Source organism: Chiloscyllium plagiosum, unplaced genomic scaffold (genome assembly GCF_037043375.1).
Source record: "Chiloscyllium plagiosum isolate Xiang-an unplaced genomic scaffold, Cpla_swu_hap1 HiC_scaffold_23, whole genome shotgun sequence".
NCBI lineage: Eukaryota > Metazoa > Chordata > Chondrichthyes > Orectolobiformes > Hemiscylliidae > Chiloscyllium > Chiloscyllium plagiosum.
The window spans coordinates 63742445-63765763 of NW_028270161.1; the positions used below are offsets into that span (position 1 = coordinate 63742445).

The window sequence follows — 23319 nt, forward strand, 5'->3', positions numbered from 1 at the left end:
GCTGGGAGAGTACTGTTCGTGGTTTGCACGGCGATACACTGGAGAGGTGTACACAGGTCGACATGCTGGGAGTGTTCCTGCTCCTGGTATAAAATTCAATGCACGGGAGCTGTGTACACAGCCCAAACTTCTGGGAGGGCTCCTGGTTTACAGTTCAATGCACTGCGCAGGTGTACACTGGTCGACATGCTGGGAGGGGAACTGCTCCTTGTTTACAGATGAGTGCACTGGGGTGGTGTAGACAGCTCTGCATTCTGCGACAGCAACTGCTCCTAGTTTCCATATCAATTCACCAGTGATCATTGCACAGTTAGCTGTGCTGTTGAGAATATCTGGTTGAGTTTTATATATTAATGCACTGCTCTGATCGGCATAGCTCCTCCTGGTGCTGGGCAGCTATCTACTCCGTATTGATAGATCAATGCACTGCTGTGGTCTGCAAATTAACCCGTACTGGATAGATATTTTGTCTGGGTTTATAGATCAATGCACTGTTGTGGTCTCCATCACTCCCGGTGCTGGGCAGATATCTAGTCTGTTCCCAGTCAATATTTGGAAAGTTGATGTCCCACATGACAACTGGTCTGTAATTGCCAGGGATTTCCCTATTACCCTTCTTGAAAAGTGCAACAACATTCGCCTCCTTCCAATCCTCTGGTACGACTCCTATGGAAATTGAGGAGGCAAATATCCTCGACAGTGGTTTAACAACCTCCTTTTTCTCTTCATGGAGCAGCCTATGATAAATCTCGTCTGGCCCTGGGGACTTATCAATCTTAATGTTTTCCAAAATTTCTAGCACATTAACTTCATCAATCTTGATCTGGTCAAGACTGTATCCCAACTCCTCTAAGTTTTGTTTACAACAAGCTCCCTTTCCTTGGTGAAAACCGAGGCAAAAAGCTCATTTAGGGCTTCCCCTATCTGCTCAGATTCCACGCACAAGTTCACTCCACTATCCCTGATCGGCCCTACCTTCTTCCTGAGAATTCTCTTATTACTCACGTATAAGTAAAACGCCTTTGGGTCCATTTCCGAGCTCCTTCTAGCAAGCCTGTAATCCTCTAAAGCTGTGCTCGATCCTTGCTTCCTTCATTTTACGAAAGCTGCCTTTTTCCTTTTGACGAGAGGTTCCTCTTTCCTCGTCATCCAATGTTCATTAATCTTACCCCTTCTTACCTGTTTCAGAGAAACAAATTTGTGCATCACTCACAACAACTGCTCCTTAAATAGTCTCCACATGTCTGTTGTGCCCTTTCTGTGGAACAATTGATCCCAGTCTGTACTTCCCAACTCCTGTCCGATACCGTCATAATTTCCTTTTCTCCGATTAAATATCTTGCCTCAGTAACTGCTCTTTTCGCTCTCCAAGGTTATCCTAATTGTGAGGCAGTTGTGATCACTTTCACCAAAGTGCTCTCCCACTGTGAGATGTGACATCTGTCCTGGCTCGTTGCCAAGCACAAAATCCAAAATGACCTCTCCCCTCGTCAGTCTGTCTACGTACTGAGTAAGGAAACCCTCCTGAACGCACCTGACAAAAACGGCTCCATCCAAACCATCTGCACTGAAGAGGCTCCAGTCGATATTTGGAAAGTTGAAATCACACATACAACAACGCTGCTACTTTTCCATTTTTCCAGAATCTGCCTGCAAGGACTGTTCCCTTGCTGTTCCTAACTTCCAGCCATACTAACTCAGTAGATAAACATTCCTCAACAGCCTTCTTTTCTGTTGCTGTGATGCACTCTCTGATTAGCAATGCTCCAACCCCTCCTCTTTTTCCACCTCCCTGCTCTTTTTAAACGTTCTAAACCCTGAAAAATCAAGCAACCATTCCTGCCCCTGTGAAACCCACGTCTCCGTTATGACCACAACATCGTAGCCCCAAGTACTGATTCATGCTCTAAGTTCGTCACTCTTATTCCATACACTCCTTGTATTAAAGCAGACACCTTTTAACTGATCCCTATGTTTCATCGCGTGAGAAACCATCCTGATAGATTCAATATATATCCTGTCATTCTCCTGACTGGAACTGACGCCTTCTCAGACATGTGGGTCTGATTCCCATCCCGCTGCCAAACTTTTTAAACCTTCCGGAATTGCACGAGCAAATCTCCCAGCCAGGATATTTGTACCCCTCCAATTCAGGCACTTCATGCACAGGTCCCACCTTCTCCAAAAGGTATCCCAATGCTCTAGTTATCTGAAGCTCTTCCTCATGCACCAGCCTCGCACCCACGTGTTAAGCTGCAGGCACTCACAGTTCCTCATCTCACTATCTTGTGGCACTGGTAGCAAACCTGAGATCACTACTCTACTCGTCCTCAGTTTCCAATCTAACTCTCTGCAGTCACTTTACAGATCCTCAATCCCTTTCCTGGCTATATCTTTGTTGCCAATATGTACCACGATTTCTGGCTGCTCGCTCTCCCCCTTCAGAATCTTGTAAACCCAGTTAGTGTCATCGCGGATCCTGGCACCAGACAGGCAACATACCTTCCGGGAATCCCGTCCCTGACCACAAAAACTCCTGTCAATCCGTCCAACTATTGAGTCTCCTACCACTCGCGCGTTTCTATTTCGCCCCTTCCCTTCTGAGCCACAATGCCAGGCTCAGTGCCAGAGAACTAACAACTATGTAAATCAGGAGCAGTTAACCTCCCAGGATATAGATCTGTGTATAGTCACCACAATACATTGAACTGTAAACCAGGAGCATTGTCCTTCAGGATGTAGAGATCTGTAAACCACCTCTGTGGACTGATCTGTAGAGCAGGAGCAGTTACCCTCCCATCGTGTTGAGCTGCTCACAGAACCCCAGGGTACTGAACTGTAAACCAGGTGCAGTTACCTTCCCAGCATGGAGAGCTGCGTGCAACGCGCCAGAGCATTGAAAAGTAAACCAGGGGCAGGTACCCTCCCAGCATTTGTTAGATTGCTTACAGTGTGGAAACAGGTACTTCGGTCCAACAAGTCATACCGACCCTCCAAAGAGCAACCCACCCAGACCCGTTCCCCTACATTTACACCATCACCTTTCACAGTATGTAAACAGGCCAACAAGGGATAAAGCCACATTAGATTTGGTACTGTGTAAAGAGTACGGCCAGGACTCGGAAGTCGGTGGGCACTTTGGTCTTAGCGATCACAATTCTGTTATGTTTACTTTAGTGATAGAAAGAGATAGGTGTATACCACTTGGCAAGGGTTATAGCTGGGGAAGGGCAATTACGATGCGATTAGCCAAGATTTAGGAAGCATAGGATGGGGAAGGAAACTGCAGACAATGGGCCCAATAGAAATGTGAGCTTAGTCAAGGAAAAGCTTCTGAGTGTCCTAGATAAGTATGTGTCTGTCAGACAGGGAAGAAGCTGTAGACCGTGGAAGCCATGGTTTATGAAGAAAGTGGAATCTCTGGTCAAGAGGAAGAAGAAGGCTTATGTTAGGATGAGATGTGAACGCTCAGTTAGGGCGCTTGAGCGTTTCAGGGTAGCCAGGAAAGACCTGAAGAGAGAGCTCAGAAGAGCCAGGAGGAGACATGAGAAGTTGTTTCCGGATAGGATCAGGGTAAACCCTAAGGCTTTCTAGAAGTATTTAAGCAATAATAGAATGACGAGAGTAAGATTAGGGCCGATCAAGGATAGTAGTGGGCACTTGTGTGTGTAGTCAGAGGAAATGGGGAAGCACTAAATGAATATTTTTCGACAGTATTCACTCTAGAAAACGACAATGTTTTCGAGGAGAATACTGAGATACAGGCTACTAGACTAGGTGGGATTGTGGTTCACAAGGAAGAGGTATTAGAAATCCTGCAGAGTGTGGAAATAGATAAGTCCCCTGGGCCGGATGGGATTTATCCTAGGATCCTCTGGGAAGCCAGAGAGGAGATTAACGAGCCTTTGGCATTGATCTTTAAATCGTCATTGTCTACAGGAATTGTGCCAGAAGACTGCAGGATAGCAAATATGGTTCTCCTGTTCAAGAAGGGGAGTAGAGACACCTCTGGTAACAATGGACCAGTGAACCTTACTTCAGTTGTTGTTAAAGTGTTGGAAAAGGTTATTAGAGATAGGATTTATAATCATCTAGAAAAGATAATTTGATTAGGGATAGACAACACGATTTTGTGAAGGGTAGGTCGTGCCTCACAAACCTTATTGAGTTCTTTGAGAAGGTGATCAGACAGGTGGATGAGAGGAAACCGGTTGATGTGGTGTATATGGATTTCAGCAAGGCATTCGATAAGGTTCCCAATAGTAGCCTATTGTACAAAATGTGGAGGAATGGGATTGTGGGTGACATAGCAATTTGGATCAATAATTGTCTTGCTGAAAGAAGACAGAGGGTGGTGGTTGATGGGAAATGTTCATCCTGGAGTACAGTTACTAGTGGTGAACCGCAAGGGTTTTTGTTGGGTCCACTGTTATTCGTCATTTTTAGAAATGACCTGGATGAGGGCGTAGAAGGGTGGGTTAGTAAATTTGCAGACGATACTAAGGTCTGTTGAGTTGTGGATAGTGACGAAGGATGGTGTAGGTTACAGAGAGACATAGATAAGCTGCAGAGCTGGGCTGAGAGGTGGCAAATGAAGTTTAATGCGGACAAGTTTGATGTGATTCACTTTGGTCGGAGTAACCGGAATGAAAAGTACTGGGCTAATGATAGAACTCTTGGTAGTGTCATTGAGCAGAGAGATCTCGATGTCCAGGTACACAGATCCTTAAAAGTTGCCACCCAGATTGACAGGGTTGTTCAGAAGGCACACAGTGTTTTAGCTTTTATTAATGGAGGGATCGAGTTCTGGAACCATGAGGTTATGTACAAAACTCTGGTGTGGCCTCACTTGGAGTATTGTGTACAATTCTGGTCACCACATTATAACAAGGATGTGGAAGCTTTGGAAAGGGTGCAGAGGAGATTTACTCGGATGTTGCTTGGTATGGAGGGGAGGTCTTACGAGGAAAGTCTGAGGGACTTGAGGCTGTTTTCGTTGGAGAGAAGAACCTTTAGAGGTGACTTAATAGAGACATATAAGATAATCATAGGATTAGATAGGGTGGACAGGGAGAGCCTTTTTCCAAATATGGTGACAGCAAGCACGAGGGGGCTTAGCTTTAAATTTAGGGGTGATAGAAAAAGGACAGATGTCAGAGATAGTTTCTTTACTGAGAGTAGTAAGGGTATGGAATGCTTTGCCTGCAACGTTAGTAAATTCGCCAACTTGAAGTGCATTTAAGTCGTCATTGGACAAACAATGGACGTACATGGAATAGTGTAGGTTAGATGGGCTTCAGATTGGTATGACTGCTCGGCGCAACATCGAGGGCCGAAGGGCCTGTACTGCGCTGTAATGTTCTATCTCCTACACAGCAGTATGTGCTGGGAGGGTAACTGCGCCTGGTTTACAGATCAATGCGCTGCTTTTGTGTACTCAGCTCGACACATTGGGAAGGTAACTGCTCCTGGTTTACAGTTCAATGGACTGGTGTGCTGTGCATAACTCGACATGCCGGGATGGTAACTTTTCCTGGATTACAGTTCAATGCATTGGGGCATTGTAAACAGCTCTTCATGCTGTAAGGTTAATTGCTCCTTGTTTTACATGCTCGACATGCTGGGGGGTAAATGATCATCGTTTGCGGTTCGTTGTTTTGGGGTGGCGTTGGGAGGCTAACATCTCCTGATTTACAGATGAATGCACTTGGTTGGTGAACACAACAAAAACTTCCAGCTCGGCGAACAGAACCACAGCAACTTTTGTTCATGCTGGGGGGGGTCGATGCTACTGGTTTACAGGCCAATGCACTTGGTTGGTGAATACACCTCTATATGCTAGGAGGGCGACTGCTCTTAGTTCACAGTTCAACGCACTGGGTCATTGTAAACAGCTCTCCATGCTAGGAGCGTAACTACTCCTCGTGTACAATTCAACACACTGGGGCATTGTATACAGCTCTTCTTGCTGGGCAGGAAACTACTCTTAGTTTACATTTCAATAGATTGGGCTGCTCTTCGCAGATCTATATGCTGAGAGTTCAACTGCTCCTGATTTGCCCTTCAATGTACTGGGCTGGTGTACACAGCTCGGCATGCTGGGTGGGTAACTGCTCCTGGTTTAATGTTCAATGCACTGGGGTGGTGTACAGAGCTTCACATGCCTGAAGAGTAAATGCTTCTGTTTTACATTTCAATGTATGGAGTGGTGTACACAGCTCCACATGCTGGGACGTAACTGCTCCTTGGTTTACCGTTCAATGTGCTGGGGTGTTGTACAAAGCTCGACATGCTGGGAGGGTAACTGCTCCTGGTATATATTTCAATGCACAGGGGTGGTGTACACAGCTCTATATGTTGGGATTGTAACTGCTCCATTGTTTAAAGTTCAATGCACTGGGTTATTGTACACAGCTCTACATGCTGGGACAGTGGCTTGCTCCTCGTTTACAGAACAGTTCACTGCAGTGGTGTACAGAACTCTACATACTGGAAGAGTAAATGCTCCAGTTTTACAAAGGTCGTTGTACACAGCTCCATATGCTGGGAGGGTAACTTTTCCTGGTTTACAGTCAATGCACTGGGGTTGTGTGCACACCTCAACATGCTGTGAGGGTAACTGCTCCTGGTTTGCAGCTCAATGCACTGATATATTGTCGACAGCTCGACATGCTGTGCGGTTACTGACCCTGGTTTGCCTTTCAGTTCGCTGGGCTGTTGTACACAGCTCTATTTGCTGGGAGGTTAAATGCTCCTCGTTTATACGTCAATGCACTGTGGTGGTGTACACAGATCTACATGCTGGGAGTGCAATTGTTTCTGGTGTACAGTTCAGTGCCCTGGGGCGTTGTACCTCCATTTTGCCAGAGCGGCGAGGAGAGAAGGAGTGGTGAAGCGAGGGCTGCCGGGAAGCCTGCGTTTTCCCGCATTAAAAGGAACTTACCTCGGGAGTCCGGCCTCCATTTGCTGGGAGGTGCCAGGGAGGAGCGAAAGACTTCTGGGAAGTCACATATTTGTGTGGTTGCTTTATCCGAAACACTATGATCGTATGAGGAAAGGCTGAGGCACTTGGGGTTGTTTTCATTGGAGAAAAGAAGGTTTAGGGGTGACTTGATAGAGGTGTATAAGATGATTAGGGGTTTAGATAGGGTCTTTTTCCACGTATGGAGTCAGCTATTACAAGGGGGCATAGCTTTAAATTAAGGGGGGGTAGGTATAGGACAGATGTTAGGGGTAGGTTCTTTACTCAGCGAGTCGTGAGTTCATGGAATGCCCTGCCAGTAGCAGTGGTGGACTCTCCCTCATTATGGGCATTTAAGCGGGCATTGGATAGGTATATGGAGGATAGTGGGCTAGTGTAGGTTAGGTGGGCTTGGATTGGCGCAACATCGAGGGCCGAAGGGCCTGTACTGCGCTGTATTCTTCTATGTTCTATGTTCTATGTACTACTCGGGTAGTGACTCCCACCCGTCCTCCTCCTCATCTAACCAAAAAAATGATTATGTGTGACAGATTAATAAGGTAACGAGTTTATTTTTTATTCCTTATTTTTTCAACAGTCTCTTTGGGAATTTAGAATCATGGGAATGGCGCTGAGGGCACTTGAATGCTCCTCCTGCAAAATGTGGGAGGAAAGGATTACCACTCGTGTCCCTGCTGACTACATCTGCGGGAAGTGCCTCTAGCTCCTCGAAAACCGCGTTATGGAACTGGAGCTAGTGCTGGATGAACTTCGGATCATTTGGGAAGCAGAGGATGTTATTGAGAGGAGTTACAGGGAGGTAGTGACTCCTCAGGTACAAGAAAAAGGCATATGGGTTACAGTCAGGGGACGGAAAGGGAACTGGCAGGCAGTGCAGAGATCCCTTGCGGCCATTCCCCTCAACAATAAGTATACCGTTTTGGATACTGTTGGGGTGGACGACTTACCAGGGGAACACAGGGCTCTGGCACAGAGTTTGTCCCTGCTGCTCAGAAGGGAACGGGGAAGAGGAGCAGAGCAGTAGTCACTTGGGACTCCATAGTTAGGGGGACAGATAGGAGCTTCTATGGGGACGAGAGAGACTCACGGTTGGTGCGTTGCTTCTCAGGTCCCAGTATTCGTGATGTTTCTGGTCGTGTTTTTGGGATCCGAAATGGGGAGGGGGAGCAGCCCCAAGACGTGGTCCATATAGGCACCAACGACATTAGTAGGAAGAGAGATGGGGATATAAGATAGAATGTCAGGGAGCTAGGATGGAAGCTTAGAGCGAGGACGAACACCGTTGTTGTCACTGGTTTGTTACCCATGTCACATGCTAGTGAGGCGAGAAATAGGGAGAGAGAGGAGTTGAACACATGGCTATAGGGATGGTGCAGGAGGGAGGTTTTGGATCCTTGGATATTTGCGGTTCTTTCTGGGGTAGGTGGCACCTCTAATAGCAAGATGGTCTTCATCTGAACTAGAGGTCTACCAATATTCTGGGCTGAAATTCACTAAGGCTATTGGGTGGGTTTAAACCAATCCAGCAGGAGAATGGGAACCAAAATTGGAGTTCGAGTATAGAAAAGGTTGAGAGTGGGGAAGTCCGAAATCAAGTTTCAGGGTTGCAAGATGGCACTGGCAAGCAAGACGTCTACTTTAAATCCAGGACCTTCCAGAATAAGGTGGGTGAACTTGCAGCATGGGTTGGTATCTGGGACTTCGATTTTGTGGCCATTTCGGAGACATGGATGGAGCAGGGACAAGACCTGTGCTAACCACTGTGCCACGTGGGCGGCACGGTGGCACAGTGGTTAGCACTGCTGCCTCACAGCGTCAGACACCCGGGTTCAATTCCCGACTCAGGCGACTGACTCTATGGAGTTTGCACATTCTCCCCGTGTCTGCGTGGGTTTCCTCCGGGTGCTCCGGTTTTCTCCCACAGTCCAAAGATGTGCAGGTTAGGTGAATTGGCCATGCTAAATTGCCCGTAGTGTTAGGTAAAGGGGTAAATGTAGGGAAATGGGTGGGTTGCGCTTCGGCGGGTCGGTGTGGACTTGTTGGGCCAAAGGGCCAGTTTCCACACTGTAAGTAATCTAATCTAAAAAAAAGAATGGTTGTTGCAGGTTCCAGGATTTTGATGTTTCAGTAAGAACAGAGAAGATGTTAAAAGAGGGGGAGATGTGGCATTGTTGGTCAAGGACAGTATTGCAGTTGCAGAAAGGATGTTAGGTGACTCGTCAACTGAGGTAGTATGGGCTGAGGTTAGAAACAGGAAAGGAGAGGTCACCCTGTTGGGAGTTTTCTATAGGCCCCCGAATAGTTCCAGAGATGTAGAGGAAAGGATAGCAAAGATGATTCTCGACAGAATTGAGAGAGACTGGGTAATTTTCTGGGATTATAGAGTAATGTTTCGGATAACGCAACCACACAAATATGTGACTTCCCAGAAGTCCTTCGCTCCTCCCTCGCACCTCCCAGCAAATCTGGGATTATTATGGTCTGCACAGCTCTCTGTGCTGGTCAGATATCTAGTCCGGGTCTATAGATCAATGCACTGCTATGGTCTCCATAGCTCCCGATGCTGGACAGAGATCTAGTCTGGGTTTAAAGATCAATGTTCTGATATGATCTGTGCAGCGTTGCACTGTGGACAGATTGTTGTATTGTACTGAGAAGTACAACACCCAGGTATACATTGTGTTCCACGGTGAACATATAAATCCTCTGGATTTATAGTGGCTGGACTAGTTCTGTGAGGCAGATTGAGAATGTGATATAACTAACAATTTCCACTGATGTGGCACTGCCTTTAGCTCTCATTCTTATGATTGATCTTCCCTCTCTCACTGCAGTGTGCCCATTCACAGTGCATCATGTTGGTGAATACCTACTGTCCTGGCAGCAGCCACAGCCTCTTCATTCAGAAGCAGTCACCCATTCTCATTGTCCTTGGATCGTGACTTAGAAAGAAAGGATGGCCTCTCGGATAAAGGCTTCCCCCTTGGTACACGGCTCAAAATACTCTCCCCCAATCACTCCCCACCCCCATGCAAATGCATAAAAATATGCAAAAGCTCCCCTGGGAACATCAGGGAGCAGACCATCAGGAAGGTGGAGCAACTGTTGTCATGTCTGAACTGGTCATTATTCAGTGTGTCATTAAGTCTTGAAATCCCTCTCCATTTATGTAATACACAGCTTTTTGTTGTTGCTGAAAAGAGAAGTCACAGGTTCACGATTACTCACGTTATGTTCGATTTATCAGGTTGTTGCCCATTGCTTATCCATTTAACACTCTCTACCTACTCTTGATAACTTCAGTTCCTGCCTATGTTAGTGTAACTTTAAATTTAGTTATAACACGGGTTTCTTCCCATTTCTAGATGATGTTGGTACTGGTGGCATATCATTAAAGCCCCAGCTTTGGTCACTGTGCCACTGCAGTCGTTAGTTTCTGTCCAACTGTTAAAGACGAATGTGTCCCATATTTATACCTGCTCCTGGCTGAGTAATCGGTCCTCCCCGTCTTCCTGTGTAGCAGCTTTGAAAGTCTGACTGCTCCCTTCCATTTCCTATGTAACAGATATGAGAGATTAAAATATCTGCTCCAATTGCTGAGTAACAGCCCCGAAAGGATGAATGGCCTCATTCTGTTCCTGTTTGAAACCCTTGACGGGCTGAATAGCCTGCCTCAGTATAGGTGTAGTTGCCCATGGTGCTGAACGTTTTGGAACTATCAGTGAACAGCCGACCTCTGACTTTATGATGGAGGAAAGGCCAGCTGCTTCAGCTGCTGCTCGCCCGCAATACCGCATGGATGCAAGGTTTCAATTTCTTGGTTATGTAGAAGTATGTCCTACTTCACAGGAGATAGTGCCACATAACACTATCTCCTGTGTTGTTTTCATTGGAGAAAAGAAGGTTTAGGGGTGACTTGATAGAGGTGTACAAGATGATTAGGGGTTTAGATAGGGTCGACAGTGAGAATCTTTTTCCTCGTATGGAGTCAGCTATTACAAGGGGGCATAGCTTTAAATTAAGGGGGGGTAGGTATAGGACAGATGTTAGGGGTAGATTCTTTACTCAGCGAGTCGTGAGTTCATGGAATGCCCTGCCAGCAGCAGTGGTGGACTCTCCCGCATTATGGGCATTTAAGCGGGCATTGGATAGGCATATGGAGGATAGTGGGCTAGTGTAGGTTAGGTGGGCTTGGATCGGCGCAACATCGAGGGCCGAAGGGCCTGTACTGCACTGTATTCTTCTATGTTCTATGTTCTATAACACAGTGGGCAGTCTATTCAATATGAAGCTGAGAAATTTCCTCCACCAGGACTTTATGATGCCTGCTGCTGCAGATACTGTTAGTGGCATATCCATCTGGGACAAAGGTTTTGGTGAGAATTATTCCCTCTTCGTGGTTCCCCCATCACTTCCCACAGTTTGGCTGTTGTGTATTTCAGGCTTTGCCTCGCTCAGTCAGTGGTCGGCCTGTGAAGACATTCTTGTTGATGGACATTGATGTCCCAACCAGAGGAAGTTCTGTGCCCTTGTCAACCTCAGTGCTTCCTCTGATTTGTTTTCAACAACGAGGGGACTGAGATATCACCGAGGGGTGGTGTAGGAGGCAGATGTCCATCCTCAGGTGATTTCCTTGACCATCTGTGACCAGTTACGATGAGGTTTTCCGGGTTCTGGAATCAATGTTGGAGAATGCCAGAGTAACAGCTTCCTATCACAGGGTGTCCCCACCAATGGTAAGTCTGTCCTGGTGATTGCGCTTGATGAAAAATTACCCATCAGGCCTTATTCTGTAACTATTGCGGTATCAGACTGTTTGCTGACCGGGAGTATGTACTGGAAAAGCACAGAAGGTCAGGTAACATCCGAGAAGCAGGGGAATTGGCATTTTGGGCACAAGCCCTTCATTAACAACGAGGCTTGTTTGCAGGGGGCTCAGAGATAATTGGGAGGGAGTTGGAGCTGGGGGCAAGGTAACTGAGAATGTGGTTATTAGATGGAGGTGGTTGAGGTGATAGGTCGGAGAGGAGGGTGGAGTGGATAAATGGGAAAGGTGATTGATAGGTCAAGGAGTTCCTCAGAACATTCTGTCACTCAATATTCTGGAACTGACATTTCCTCGAACATTCTGTCCCCAATATTCTATAAGTGACATTCCCCAGAACATTCAGTCCCTACATTCTTTAACTGACATTCCCCGAACATTCTGTCCCCAACATTAAAGAACGGACATTCTCCGTAGCATTCTGCCCGCAACATTCTATAGCTGACATTCGCTGGAACATTCTGCCCGCAACATTCTATAACTGACATTCCCTGGATCATTCTATCGCTGACATTGCTTATGAAAGTCCGGACGTCAGTGGATTGAACAAACATTAACATCCAGAGGAAGGGATCGCATTCCAGGTAGAAGCAGACACTGTTTTGAAGTCCCCTCAGGCAGGTAAAGGGGTGAATATGCTTTCCCTGCGTTTACCTTTTTTGGTGACGCAGGATCAACAACAATTTAGACTAAAAGACAGAAATTACCAAACTCTGTTTGTCTTCAGGAAACTGTGAGAGAATCTTTCAGGACAGCAAAGTTTTTACCCTCCGTATTAAGAACTGAAAAGAAGTGACATATGTCTGCTGAAGAGTGATCGAGTGTGTGGAAATGTTCTAGAAACCGTCTGTTCTTATGGATATGTTTCTGTGTGTTTGGGGAGGGAGGGTTTATTTTGATTTATGTCACATTTTCGTCAGTAATTCTGACCTTCACAGTTTTTATTCCAGTTCCAATTATTTTAATAAATCACTGAATACAGTGACACTTTTGAAATCCCACTGGGTTCCCAATCAAACTGGTCACTTTGCCTGCAGGCTGATGGATAATGTGTTTGTTTTCCTTCCTCGCAGTTAACGTTGTGACGATCTACATCCTCCTTTATAAAGATTGTGGATTATCTCCATGTGTTAGACGTTACTTGGGAGCCATGGCAGCAGCGGATCTACTGGTCATTATCCTCGACCTGATACTGAGACACATTCCCATTGTTTATCTGGAACACTTTGATTTCCTGTGGGACATGCCCGTGTGTAATATCCACGCCGTCCTGCTTTATGCAGCGACTGACTGTTCTGTCTGGTTCACCGTCACTTTCACCTTTGATCGGTTTTTGGCCATTTGTTGCCAGAAGCTGAAAAGTAAATATTGCAGTCAGAAAACGGCGGCTGTGGTTCTGGGAGTAGTGACTGTGCTGAGCTTTTTAAAGAACATTTTTTGGTATTTTATGCTCACAGCTCAGTACTACCTGGGGAACGACCCCTGGTTTTGTGATGTAACATTCGATCATTATTATTCCCCTGTCTGGGTCACAATCGAGTTCCTCCACCATATTCTAACCCCTGCTCTCCCATTTCTCCTGATTCTGCTGCTCAATGTTCTCACCGTCAGACACATTTTACTGACCAGCAGAGCTCGCAGGAGACTCCGGGCTCACACCAATGGGGACGCTCAGTCTGACACAGAAATGAGAAACCGAAAAAAGTCCATCCTTTTACTGTTTGTGATCTCGGCCAATTTCATCCTTTTATGGTCAACGTTAATGGTGTATTCTATATGGAGTCGGATGTGGCATATTGGGTATCGGTCTGTCTTTCTAGATTGGTTTGTGCAGGAATTAGGCTTCATGCTAGAGCTCCTCAGTTGCTGCACAAACACCGCGATTTATGCCGTGACCCAGACTAAGTTCAGACAGCAGCTGAAGAATGTGCTGAAATATCCCTTTACGCAAGTCCGTCAATCAATCAAATTCATTCATTAATCACTTCATTCGGGCTTTTCAGCGATGGGGCAGCCTGTCACTATGGTAACAGACTGAGGGTAGCGCTGGTTTGTCGAACCTTACCCCACCGCGGCGGGGTGGGGGTGGGGGTGGGGGGGGTTACAGGGATATATTTCAATGTTTCTCGCAACTCAGGGGTTAGTGAGAAAAGGCAACATGCAACTAATTGTATCTAGCTCTTCAATGTGAGAACAATAAACTGTTCATTAAAAAGTGCCGAGGAGCAGAGTGAACGATATTCTTGTGTGTCTTTGTGATGAACAAGCTGAGCTGGAGAGACAGACTCAGTCTCAGGTCCTGGTCCTCTGGGAAGGGGCCTGGACCGTGCCTGAGATCAGGAGTTCTGTTTAAAACCCTCTGCCCCTGCTTTCAACTCTGAGTCCTCAACTCCGACATTGACTTCAGCAGAATTTATCCCTTTGTCTTTTTCCCTCTCCCTCAATACCTGCCTTTCTCTTTCACACTGTCCCTCTATCGCTTACTCTCCTCTTCCGCTTTACTTAGTGTATTACACGGTACAGGGAAGTGGACGTGATGTTGGGGTGTGTGAGGGGGAGTGAGAGTGTTGGCGGGGCACTGTGCGGAGGGGAGAGAGTGACAGTAAGGACGTATTTGCTGGAGTGAGCACGATGGTGGGGAAGTGTGTGGGGGAGTGAGCGTGACAGTGGGAGAGTGTGCATCGGAGTGAGAGTGACGGTGGTGGACTGTACTGCGGAGTGAATACAACAGTGGAGGAATGCGTGGGGGAGTGGGTGTGATGGTGCGGGAGTATGCAGAGGAGTAATGGTGACAGGGGAGTGTGCAAAGGAGTGGGTGGGGCAGAGTATCAGAGTGAATCCAATGGAGTGGGAGGTTGTACTGAAATGAGTGTGACAGTGGGAGAATGTGCAGCTGAGTTAGCATGATGGTGGCGGAGTGTGTGGGCGAGTGAGTGTGACAATGAGGGAGTGTGCACGGGCAGTGAATATTATGGTGTGGGAGTGTGCAGGAGCCTGAGCGTGACAGTGTGGGAGAGTGTGGGGCAGTGATGGTGATGGCGTGTGTAGGAGCGTGACAGAAGGTGAGTGTGTGGGGGGAGTGAGGGTGATGGTGTGGGAATGTGTGGACGAGTGAGTGGGACGGTGTGGGACTATGTAGGAGAATGAGCGTGACGAGGTGGGAGTGGTGCGGGGAAGTGTGTGTGACAGTGGGAAGGTGTGCAGAGGAATGAGAGTGACGGTGGTGGAGTGTGTTGTGGAGTGAATACAATGGTGAAGGAATGTGTGGGGGTGTGAGTGTGATGGTGGGGAGTGTGCGGGGAAATAATGGTGACAGAAAGTGTGCAGAGGAGTGAGGATGTGGGTGGGGCAGCGCTTCAGAGTGAATCCAACGGAGTGGGAGGGTGTGCGGAAGTGAGTGTGACAGTGGGAGAATGTGCAGGTGAGTTAGCGTGATTGTGGCGGTGTGTGTGGCTGAGCAAGTGTAACAATGAGGGGGTGTGCAGGGTCAATGAATATTATGGCGTGGGAGTGTGCAGGAGTGTGAATGCGACAGTGGAGGGGAGTGTGGGGGAGTGAGGCTGTTGGTGGTGGCGTATGTAGGAGAGTGAGTGTGACAGAAGGGGAGTGTGTGGGTGAGTGAGTGCAATGGTGTGGAAGTGCTTGGGCGAGTGAGTGGGACGATGTGGGACTATAAAGGAGAGTGAGCGTGACAATGTGGGAGTGGTGCAGGGGAGTGGGTGTGACTGTGGGAAAGTACGTGGGGGTGAGCTGGAGGATGGGGGAGTGTGCCAGGGAGTAAGTGTGTTGCTGGGGGGGGGTGAGCGGGAGAAATGTTATTGTGGGGGAGTAAGCAGGAGAGTGAGCATGATGGTTGGGGGTTGTTTGGAGGAATCAGGATGTTGGTCATGGAGTATGCACTGGAGTGTGCATGATCTTGGGGAGTGTGCAGGGATGTGAGCATGACTGTGGGCCAGTGTCCAGAAGAGAGAGCATGATGGTGGGGGAGTGTGCTTCAAAGTGAATACAACGGAGTGGGAATGTGCGGGAAAGTGAGTGTGACGGTGGGTGAATGTGTAGGAGAGTAAGCATAATGTTGAAGGAGTGTGTGGGCGATTGAGTGTGACATGGGGTCTTGTGTGGGTGGACTGAATGTTATGGCGGGGAGTGTGTGGCGGAATGGGCGTGACGGTGGCGAGGTGTGTGGGGGAGTGAGTAAGATGGTGAGGGAGTGTGCGTGGGGAGTGAATATTACGGAGGGAGTGTGCAGGAGCGTGAGCGTGACAATGGGGGAGACTGTGGGGGAGTGAGGGTGATAGTGGGGATGTGTGTGGGGAGTGAATGTGACGGTGGGGGATTGTGTGGGAAAGTAAGAATGACGGTGGAGGGGTGTGTATTGGAGTGTGCGTGATGGTAGGGGAGTGTGAGGGTGAGTGAGGGCGATGTTGGGGCATTGTGTAGCAGCATGAGTGTGATGATGTGAAGGGGAGTGAATGTGATGGTGTGGATATGTGCAGGAGAATGAGGGTGACGGAGGGGGAGTGTGTGGGGGAGTGTGTATGATGGTGGGGAAGTGTGTGGGGGTGTTACTGTTACGGTGTAAGACGGTGTAGGAGAATGAGCGTGATGATGTGGGAGTGGGAGGGGGAGTGGGTGTGACGGTGGGGAATTGTGTGGGGGAGTGAGCTTGAGGTTTGGGTGGTGTGTGGGGAAGTATGCATGATGGTGGGTATGTGCAGGAGTGAATATTATGTTGGGGAGTGTGCAGCGGAGTGAGTGTGATGGTGGGAAAGTGTGCGGGTGAGTGAGTGTGGTGGAAGGGGAGTGTGGCAGTGTGTGTGTCATGGTGGGGGAGTGTGTAGAAGAGTAAATGTGACGGTGTGGGAGTGTGTACGGGAGTGAGTGTGATGGTGAGGGAGTGCGTAGGAGAGTGGGCAGGACGGTGTGGGAGTGTGTGGGGCAGTGAGTGTGATGGTGGGGTCGTGTGTAGGAGAGTGAGTGTGATGGTGGGAATGTGAGAAGGAGAGTGAGTGTGACGCAGAAGGAGTTTGTAGGTGATTCAGTATAAAGGTTGGGGAGTGTGGGGGGAGTGGGTATGATGGTGGGTAAATGTGTGGGTTCTCTAACTGACTGCATTCCATTCATTACCTCCAGTGTACTCTAAACCCTGGGACCTAGGTCCATTCCTTTTCCTGTAGCAGCTCCTGAGGCATTATTCCAAGAGCTCTACTTCCTTGGAGTCTAGCTTGGCTACTGCTGGTATGTGCTGGACTGTGGCCCATCGCCTGTGTCTCAGAAAAAAGATGTATCATATTCTACATTTGGCAATGGAGTCAAGGTTGCAACATCTTCCGCATCCATCTCAGACTCAGAGGTTTGTTCGACACTGGAAGGACAGGGAAAACCCACAGGGTACAGTCCTGAGGGGCTGGGTATGCGTTGGGCCGGGTCACTTGCAAATTTGGAACTATCATGTGATTCTCACATTTGTTCAGAACATAGAACCTTTGAAACCAATCTGACGCCCATCAATCCTGCACTATTACATTTTCATCATTTGCATCTCCAATGACCACTTAACTGCCTTTAAGTTGAACGAGACTACGACAGTTGCAGGCAGGGAATTCCACGCCCTTTCAACTGTCTAAGTAAAGAAACTACCTCTGACATGTCCTATCTCTATCAGCCTTCAATTTCAAGCGATGTACCCTCATGGTCGCCATCATCATCCGAGCAATAAAGGCTCTTAGTGTCACCCAATATAACACTCTGATTATGTGAGGTGTCTCATTTAAGTCACCTCTCAAACTTTGTTTCTCTAATAAAAGCAGCCTCAAGTCCTTCAGCGTTTCCTCATAAGACCTTCACTCCATACCAGGCAACATTCTAGTAAATTGTCTCTGACCCCTTTCCAAGGGTTCCCCATCCTTCCTGGAATGAGATGACCAGAACTGTATCAATTCTCCAAGTGTGGCCAAGCACAGGTTTGTAAAGATGCAGCATGACCTCGTGGCTCCAAAATTCAATTCCTCTCCCAATTAAAGGTAACATACTATATGGCATCTTAACAATCCTGAAAACCAGGATGGCATATTTCAGCAATCGAAGTACATGGACACCAAGATATCTCCATTTGCCAACTCTCTGCAAATTATCGATGTACCTGGGTCACCTGCAACACCCTTCGGAACTGCCTACAACTCCACCAATCTTTGTGTCATCCGCAAATTTACTCAACCCATCCTTCTACGCCCTCATCCAGATCATTTATGAAAATGACAAACACTGGACCCAAAACACAGCATTGCAGTACATCACTAGTAAATGAAAATCAGGACGAACATTTTCCATCAACATGACCCTCTGTCTTCTTTCAGCCAATCAATTTCCGACATACTCAATCATACTCAATCCCATGCCTCCGTATTTACAGCAATAGCCCACCATAGGGACCCTGATCAAATGCCTTATTGAAATCCACATACACCACATCAGCCGCTTTATCCTCATCCACCTGTTTGGTCACTTTCACAATGAACTCAATAAAGTTTGTGAAGCATGTCCTACCCTACACAAAACTGTGTTGACCATCCTTTTTCAAATTCTTCCTTTTCATAAAGGATCCAAAGGTCATGGGACCTGTCCTCGCTTCCTCACATTGGCAACTCTGCTGGAGCTGTCCCTGAAGTTGTGTGAGTGCTGTTTCCATAATCAAACAGAAGCTGAGACAGTTTCGTATCCAGTGAACTTGCCAGCTGTTTTCTTTACCTTGCCTTCGATGTTTGGACTGCTTCTTCAGCCAAACCACGGGACAATAGACGCACCTTTATTAAATGCGAATGCCATTCAACTTCAGGAAATACTCAATAGTCCCTGCCCGCAAATAGATGTTTGTTATCTGTGCACAACATGTCTAATGCCAGGTGCTCACATTTTTTTCAACCTTAGTCTGCGCCATTGAGAAAGGAGCTTTATGCATATCCAACATTGAATGGGCATGCAGAATAATTAAAAGTCTCGATCCAACGAATGGACTGCCACATTTGACGTGTAACTGACTCCAGGCTGTGCCTGGACAGTCCTATGCGTATTGTGCACAGCTGGCGACAATTTTAGTCCTTGCTGGCACTTTGGCTACTGGGCCACCAACATTACTGTGTTGGCATCCAATCCTGGCCAACAGTCGTAATGTCCCATCAACATCTTCATTTTGGAAATCACTGGATGACCCTGGTGAAGTTCAGCCAGTATCTGACAGTGATCTTTGCTTGGGACAAACACTCTTGCTCCCCATATTAGTATGCCATCGTCAATGGTCATCTGGTCTTGTCAGGTCCAGAAAGGAATCATTCCTGGTTGACTCTTTGATTTATAACATGATCAGTGGTTTCTGCATCCACAATCTGATATTGTCAGAGATAACCGGAAGGTTGTCCAGAAAATTCATAACCAGAACAAGTTCTTCCTTTGGTAGTACCTCCCATGGTCTATCCATCGTTGGGAATTGGCTTCAGGCATTAACCTCGTGAATGCCTGAATGGTATTCCAACTTCTAATTGCATGCACTCAGAATAAGAGCTCACGACCCAATTCCAACTGAAGCAAAAGTGCCCTGTCCTCTTCAGGCAGCCCTAGCAAGGGTTTTGACATCCATTACTATTTCCTATATACATGCAGAAATTAAACTTTCTCACATGATATATTACTGCTAAACTTTGTCTATCTGAACCTATATTCATTCAGCATCAGCCAAAGTCTGGCACAAGTATACTGTTGGGAAGTCCTCTCTGCTAAGCCATCGGTGAGCCAACAGTAACTTGATACAATATAGGAAGGCTTCACATGTCAGCACCACATCTCTCGAGGGATTATTCTGTGCCAAGAGTTGAAACAACGATTGGTGTTTTTTTCACTTCCTGAAAGGCTACTACTTGGCAACACGCCTGTTTGCAAAGCTGATCCTTTCTGAATAGCAAATCTAAGCTGCCAAAATGGAGACAAGGTCAATAAACAATTTTCCATAATAATTCACCAACCCAAGGAAAAACTGAAACTCCAAAACCGATTTTGGAGCCAAGGAACCATTGGTTGGTCTCATATTATCTTTGAATGTGTGTAACCCACACTCGACGATGCTGCAGCTCTAGGAGGTCATTGTGATGCCTTGGAACACAGATGTCTTCCTTCCTAAGGCCTTGGAGAAACATTAAATAATCTTTACTGATCTTCCCAGTTAGTAGTCCATCGTTCAGCTAAATAGCGACCTGAGAACTTGTAATATATTCTCCCTTGTGCACTGGAAAGATTGACCAGCTGACAATACCCCCAAAGAAAGGCAGACAAGTGTATTGGTTCCACTCCTTATGAATATTAAATGTATGTATTTATGGGAATCTTCATTGAATCACAAAGGCATGTTCACATAGTTAATATCCATTTTCATGACAGACAGGTTCCCTGCTGTTTTTGCGTACAAGTCCTCAATGCGATGGACCGATTATTGAACTAGCTTCAGAAAATGATTTACCGTTTCTTTAAAATCTCCACCAAGGCATATCAACAACCATGGCTACAACCAGTGCAGCTCATAGGACAAAGTATAGTGCTTTGATGATTGCTTCGCTTTCCAGTCTCACGAACTTTGACTCTGCTTTTGCTCACAAGACAAATGGTACTGTTCGTGTGGATGTGTTGTGATGAATGGTGTGCTTCCATACTATAGAAATTCTGTCAACCGCTCGGACTCTCTGTTTGCTAACACTCCATAGGCCAGAGGAACAGTGCAAAACAGTGTAAGTTTTGCACTGTTCCTCTTGCCAAAATACAACACTTTGCATTTATCAAAATTAAGTTCCACCTACCACTCCTCACACTCCTGAGATTCACATCCAAATCCTTTACACATGTGACAAATAGCATTGGACCCATCACCAATCCCTGTATTAGTCACAGGCCTTTAGCCATGCAAACCAATCCTCCACTGTTTTAAAACCAAAGATGCAAATGGAAAATAACCAAGATGCCCCGATGTTGCCTGCATTAGACACTCCAAAATCATGTGGAGCACGGGTAGAAAAGCTCTGCTCTGTCAAATCAGAAACTAAAGCCGCTTTCACTTTTTTTTTAACCAAAACGACACTATTACTTTGGGACAAAAATAAATAAACAATCAAATATTGTTTCTTTTTGCACTGCATCCTCGCCAATCACTTGTGCCAAACTAAAAAAAAACTCAAGCAAATGAAAGAAAACAAATAATAAATGAACAGTTCCAATGAGGAGTCATCTGGACTCTTAGTCTTAACTTGCTCTATCTCATGGATGCTGTCTGACCCACTATGGTCTCCATCGTTGTTCATTTCAAATAAATTAATAAATCCTTCCTGCTGTATCATTACTGAATATCCTGGGAAAGGAACAACAAAGGTTTAAAATCTGGAGGAGGTACATCGGCCCATTTTAACAAAAATAACCTATCCCTCACACCGATACACATAAAGAGCTTTTTGGCAGCAAAAGTGCATGACTAAACTAAAAGACCCCTTGGCTCAAAGTTAGGCAGATTGTAAACGGTGAGGTCCTGCAGCACGGTAGATTGATAACAGTGTTAAGGAGATAACACAGTCCTGCTCGACACCGGGTCAAAGGGGAATGGGTTGGAGTTGCGTCACTGAGATCCAGGGGAAGGATGGTGACAAACATTGTGTGAAACTAAAGCGGAGAAGAACGCTCCACAAATGTTTCATAATTGATGGTGTCAAAGGTCCAACAAGGCCATATGCATCAGTGAACATCAGACCTATTGTGTCCATCTGTGCCTGAAAGCCACACTGAGACTGTGGGAGGTGTCCCTTAGCCACACACGACCTTGGCGATGCATTTTGTTGAAAATGACCTTGGCGATGCATTTTACAATGTTTGACAGCAGGGATATTCCACCCTAGTTACCACAGTCTGATGTGTCCCCGTTTTAGAAAACACAAATGGCTTTGGCATCTGAGAGCACTAATCCTTCAAGGTAAGGCAGAAAACAGCATGTAGCTGCACTGGGAGCTCAGTGCCTCTGCACTTTAATGACTCAGGGGAAATGCCATTTGCACCTGCAGCCTTGTTCTTAAGCTGGAGCACAGCCTTCTCTGTTTCATCCAAGGCTTAAGTATTGCTGAGTTCATCGCATGTAATATGCTGCTGGTTGCAATTCAAGCGTTTAACATGCAGAGTACCTGACACTGACCTAGTCTTCACATTTCACAATTGAACTGTATGCATATCCATCCACTTTAAATGGGCGTGCACAATGATTAAATGTTTCGATCCCACGAATAGACTGGCATTGTCTAAATTTAATGGAGTCAAGGCCATATCTGGCCAGTCTCATTAATACGGTGCACGGCTGGTGACAATGTTTGTCCTTATTGGCACTCGGGCTACTGCTGCAACAACATGTCTTTGATGTCGTCCAATCCTGGCCACCAAACATAAATTCACGTCAGCATCATAATTTTGAAAAATCACTGGACGACCCTGGGGCAGCTCCGCTGTTTATGGCCATGAATTTTGCTTGGGACAAACAGGCTTATGCTACCCTCAATGGTCACCTGGTCTTGCTAGGTTTACAAATGACTCAATTCTGCTTGTGACGACGCTTTCATTCCCAACACCACCAGTTGTTTAAGTTTCATCAGGACGGGATTTTTTCTATTGTCAGAGATGACCAGAAGGGTGTCCATAAAGTTTGAAACCAAAACAGACTCATCCAGTCACGCATCATGCACTCAGAATAAGAGCTCACCGCTCAATTTGACCTGAAGCTATAAGTGGGATGTTCCTGTCCTGTTCACGTAGCCCTAACAAGGGCTCATGGTCCAATACTGTTCCAAAATATATGTGCAGAAAGGTATTGGTTGAACATTCTCACACAAAAGATTCCTACCAAACGTTCCTTCTCTATCTCGATGTGTCTTCATTCGGCATCAGCTAAAATCTGGGAAGCATACACTATCGGGCTGTCCTCTCTGCTGAGCCGTCGGTGAGTAAACAGCAACTTGATACCGTATGGGGATGCTTCGCAAGTCAGCAAAACATGTTCCGGGGATTATTCTGTGCCAAGTCTTTAAAAGACAATTGCTGCTTTTTCAATTCCCGAAAGCCTACATCTGGATAATGTGTCAATTTGTAAGGGTTATCCCATTCTGAATAGCAAATCTAAACTCCAAAATGGAGGCCATTCCATAACAATTCACCAACCCAAGGAAAGACTGAAGCATTGATCCAGATGTGGGGACCTAGGAACCCTTCGTTTCCATCACTTTGATAGAATGGTTTTGATGCTGTAGCTCAAGGATGGTCACCTGAGATGCCTTGGAACACACATTTTTTGTTCCTTCCTAAGGCCTTGAAAGAAATTTTTTTTTTATTGATCTTCCCTGTTAGTACAAACTTCATTCAGATATATAGTAACCTGCAGTATACCTTGTAAAATATTCTCTCCTGTTCCCTGGAACATTTCACTAGCTCAAGATACTTCAAAATA

General features: G+C 46.4%; 1 protein-coding gene across 1 annotated transcript in view; it reads left to right on the top strand.

The window, feature by feature from the left end:
* LOC148145911 (putative G protein-coupled receptor 139) overlaps positions 1 to 13788 on the top strand; it is a 108254-nt gene extending 94466 nt beyond the window's left edge. Inside the window, exon 2 of the mRNA XM_087999751.1 lies at positions 12881 to 13788. Coding sequence (XP_087855877.1) covers positions 12881 to 13788 — 908 coding nt within the window. The remainder of the gene's footprint in view (positions 1 to 12880) is intronic.
* The last annotated feature ends 9531 nt before the right edge of the window (positions 13789 to 23319 follow it).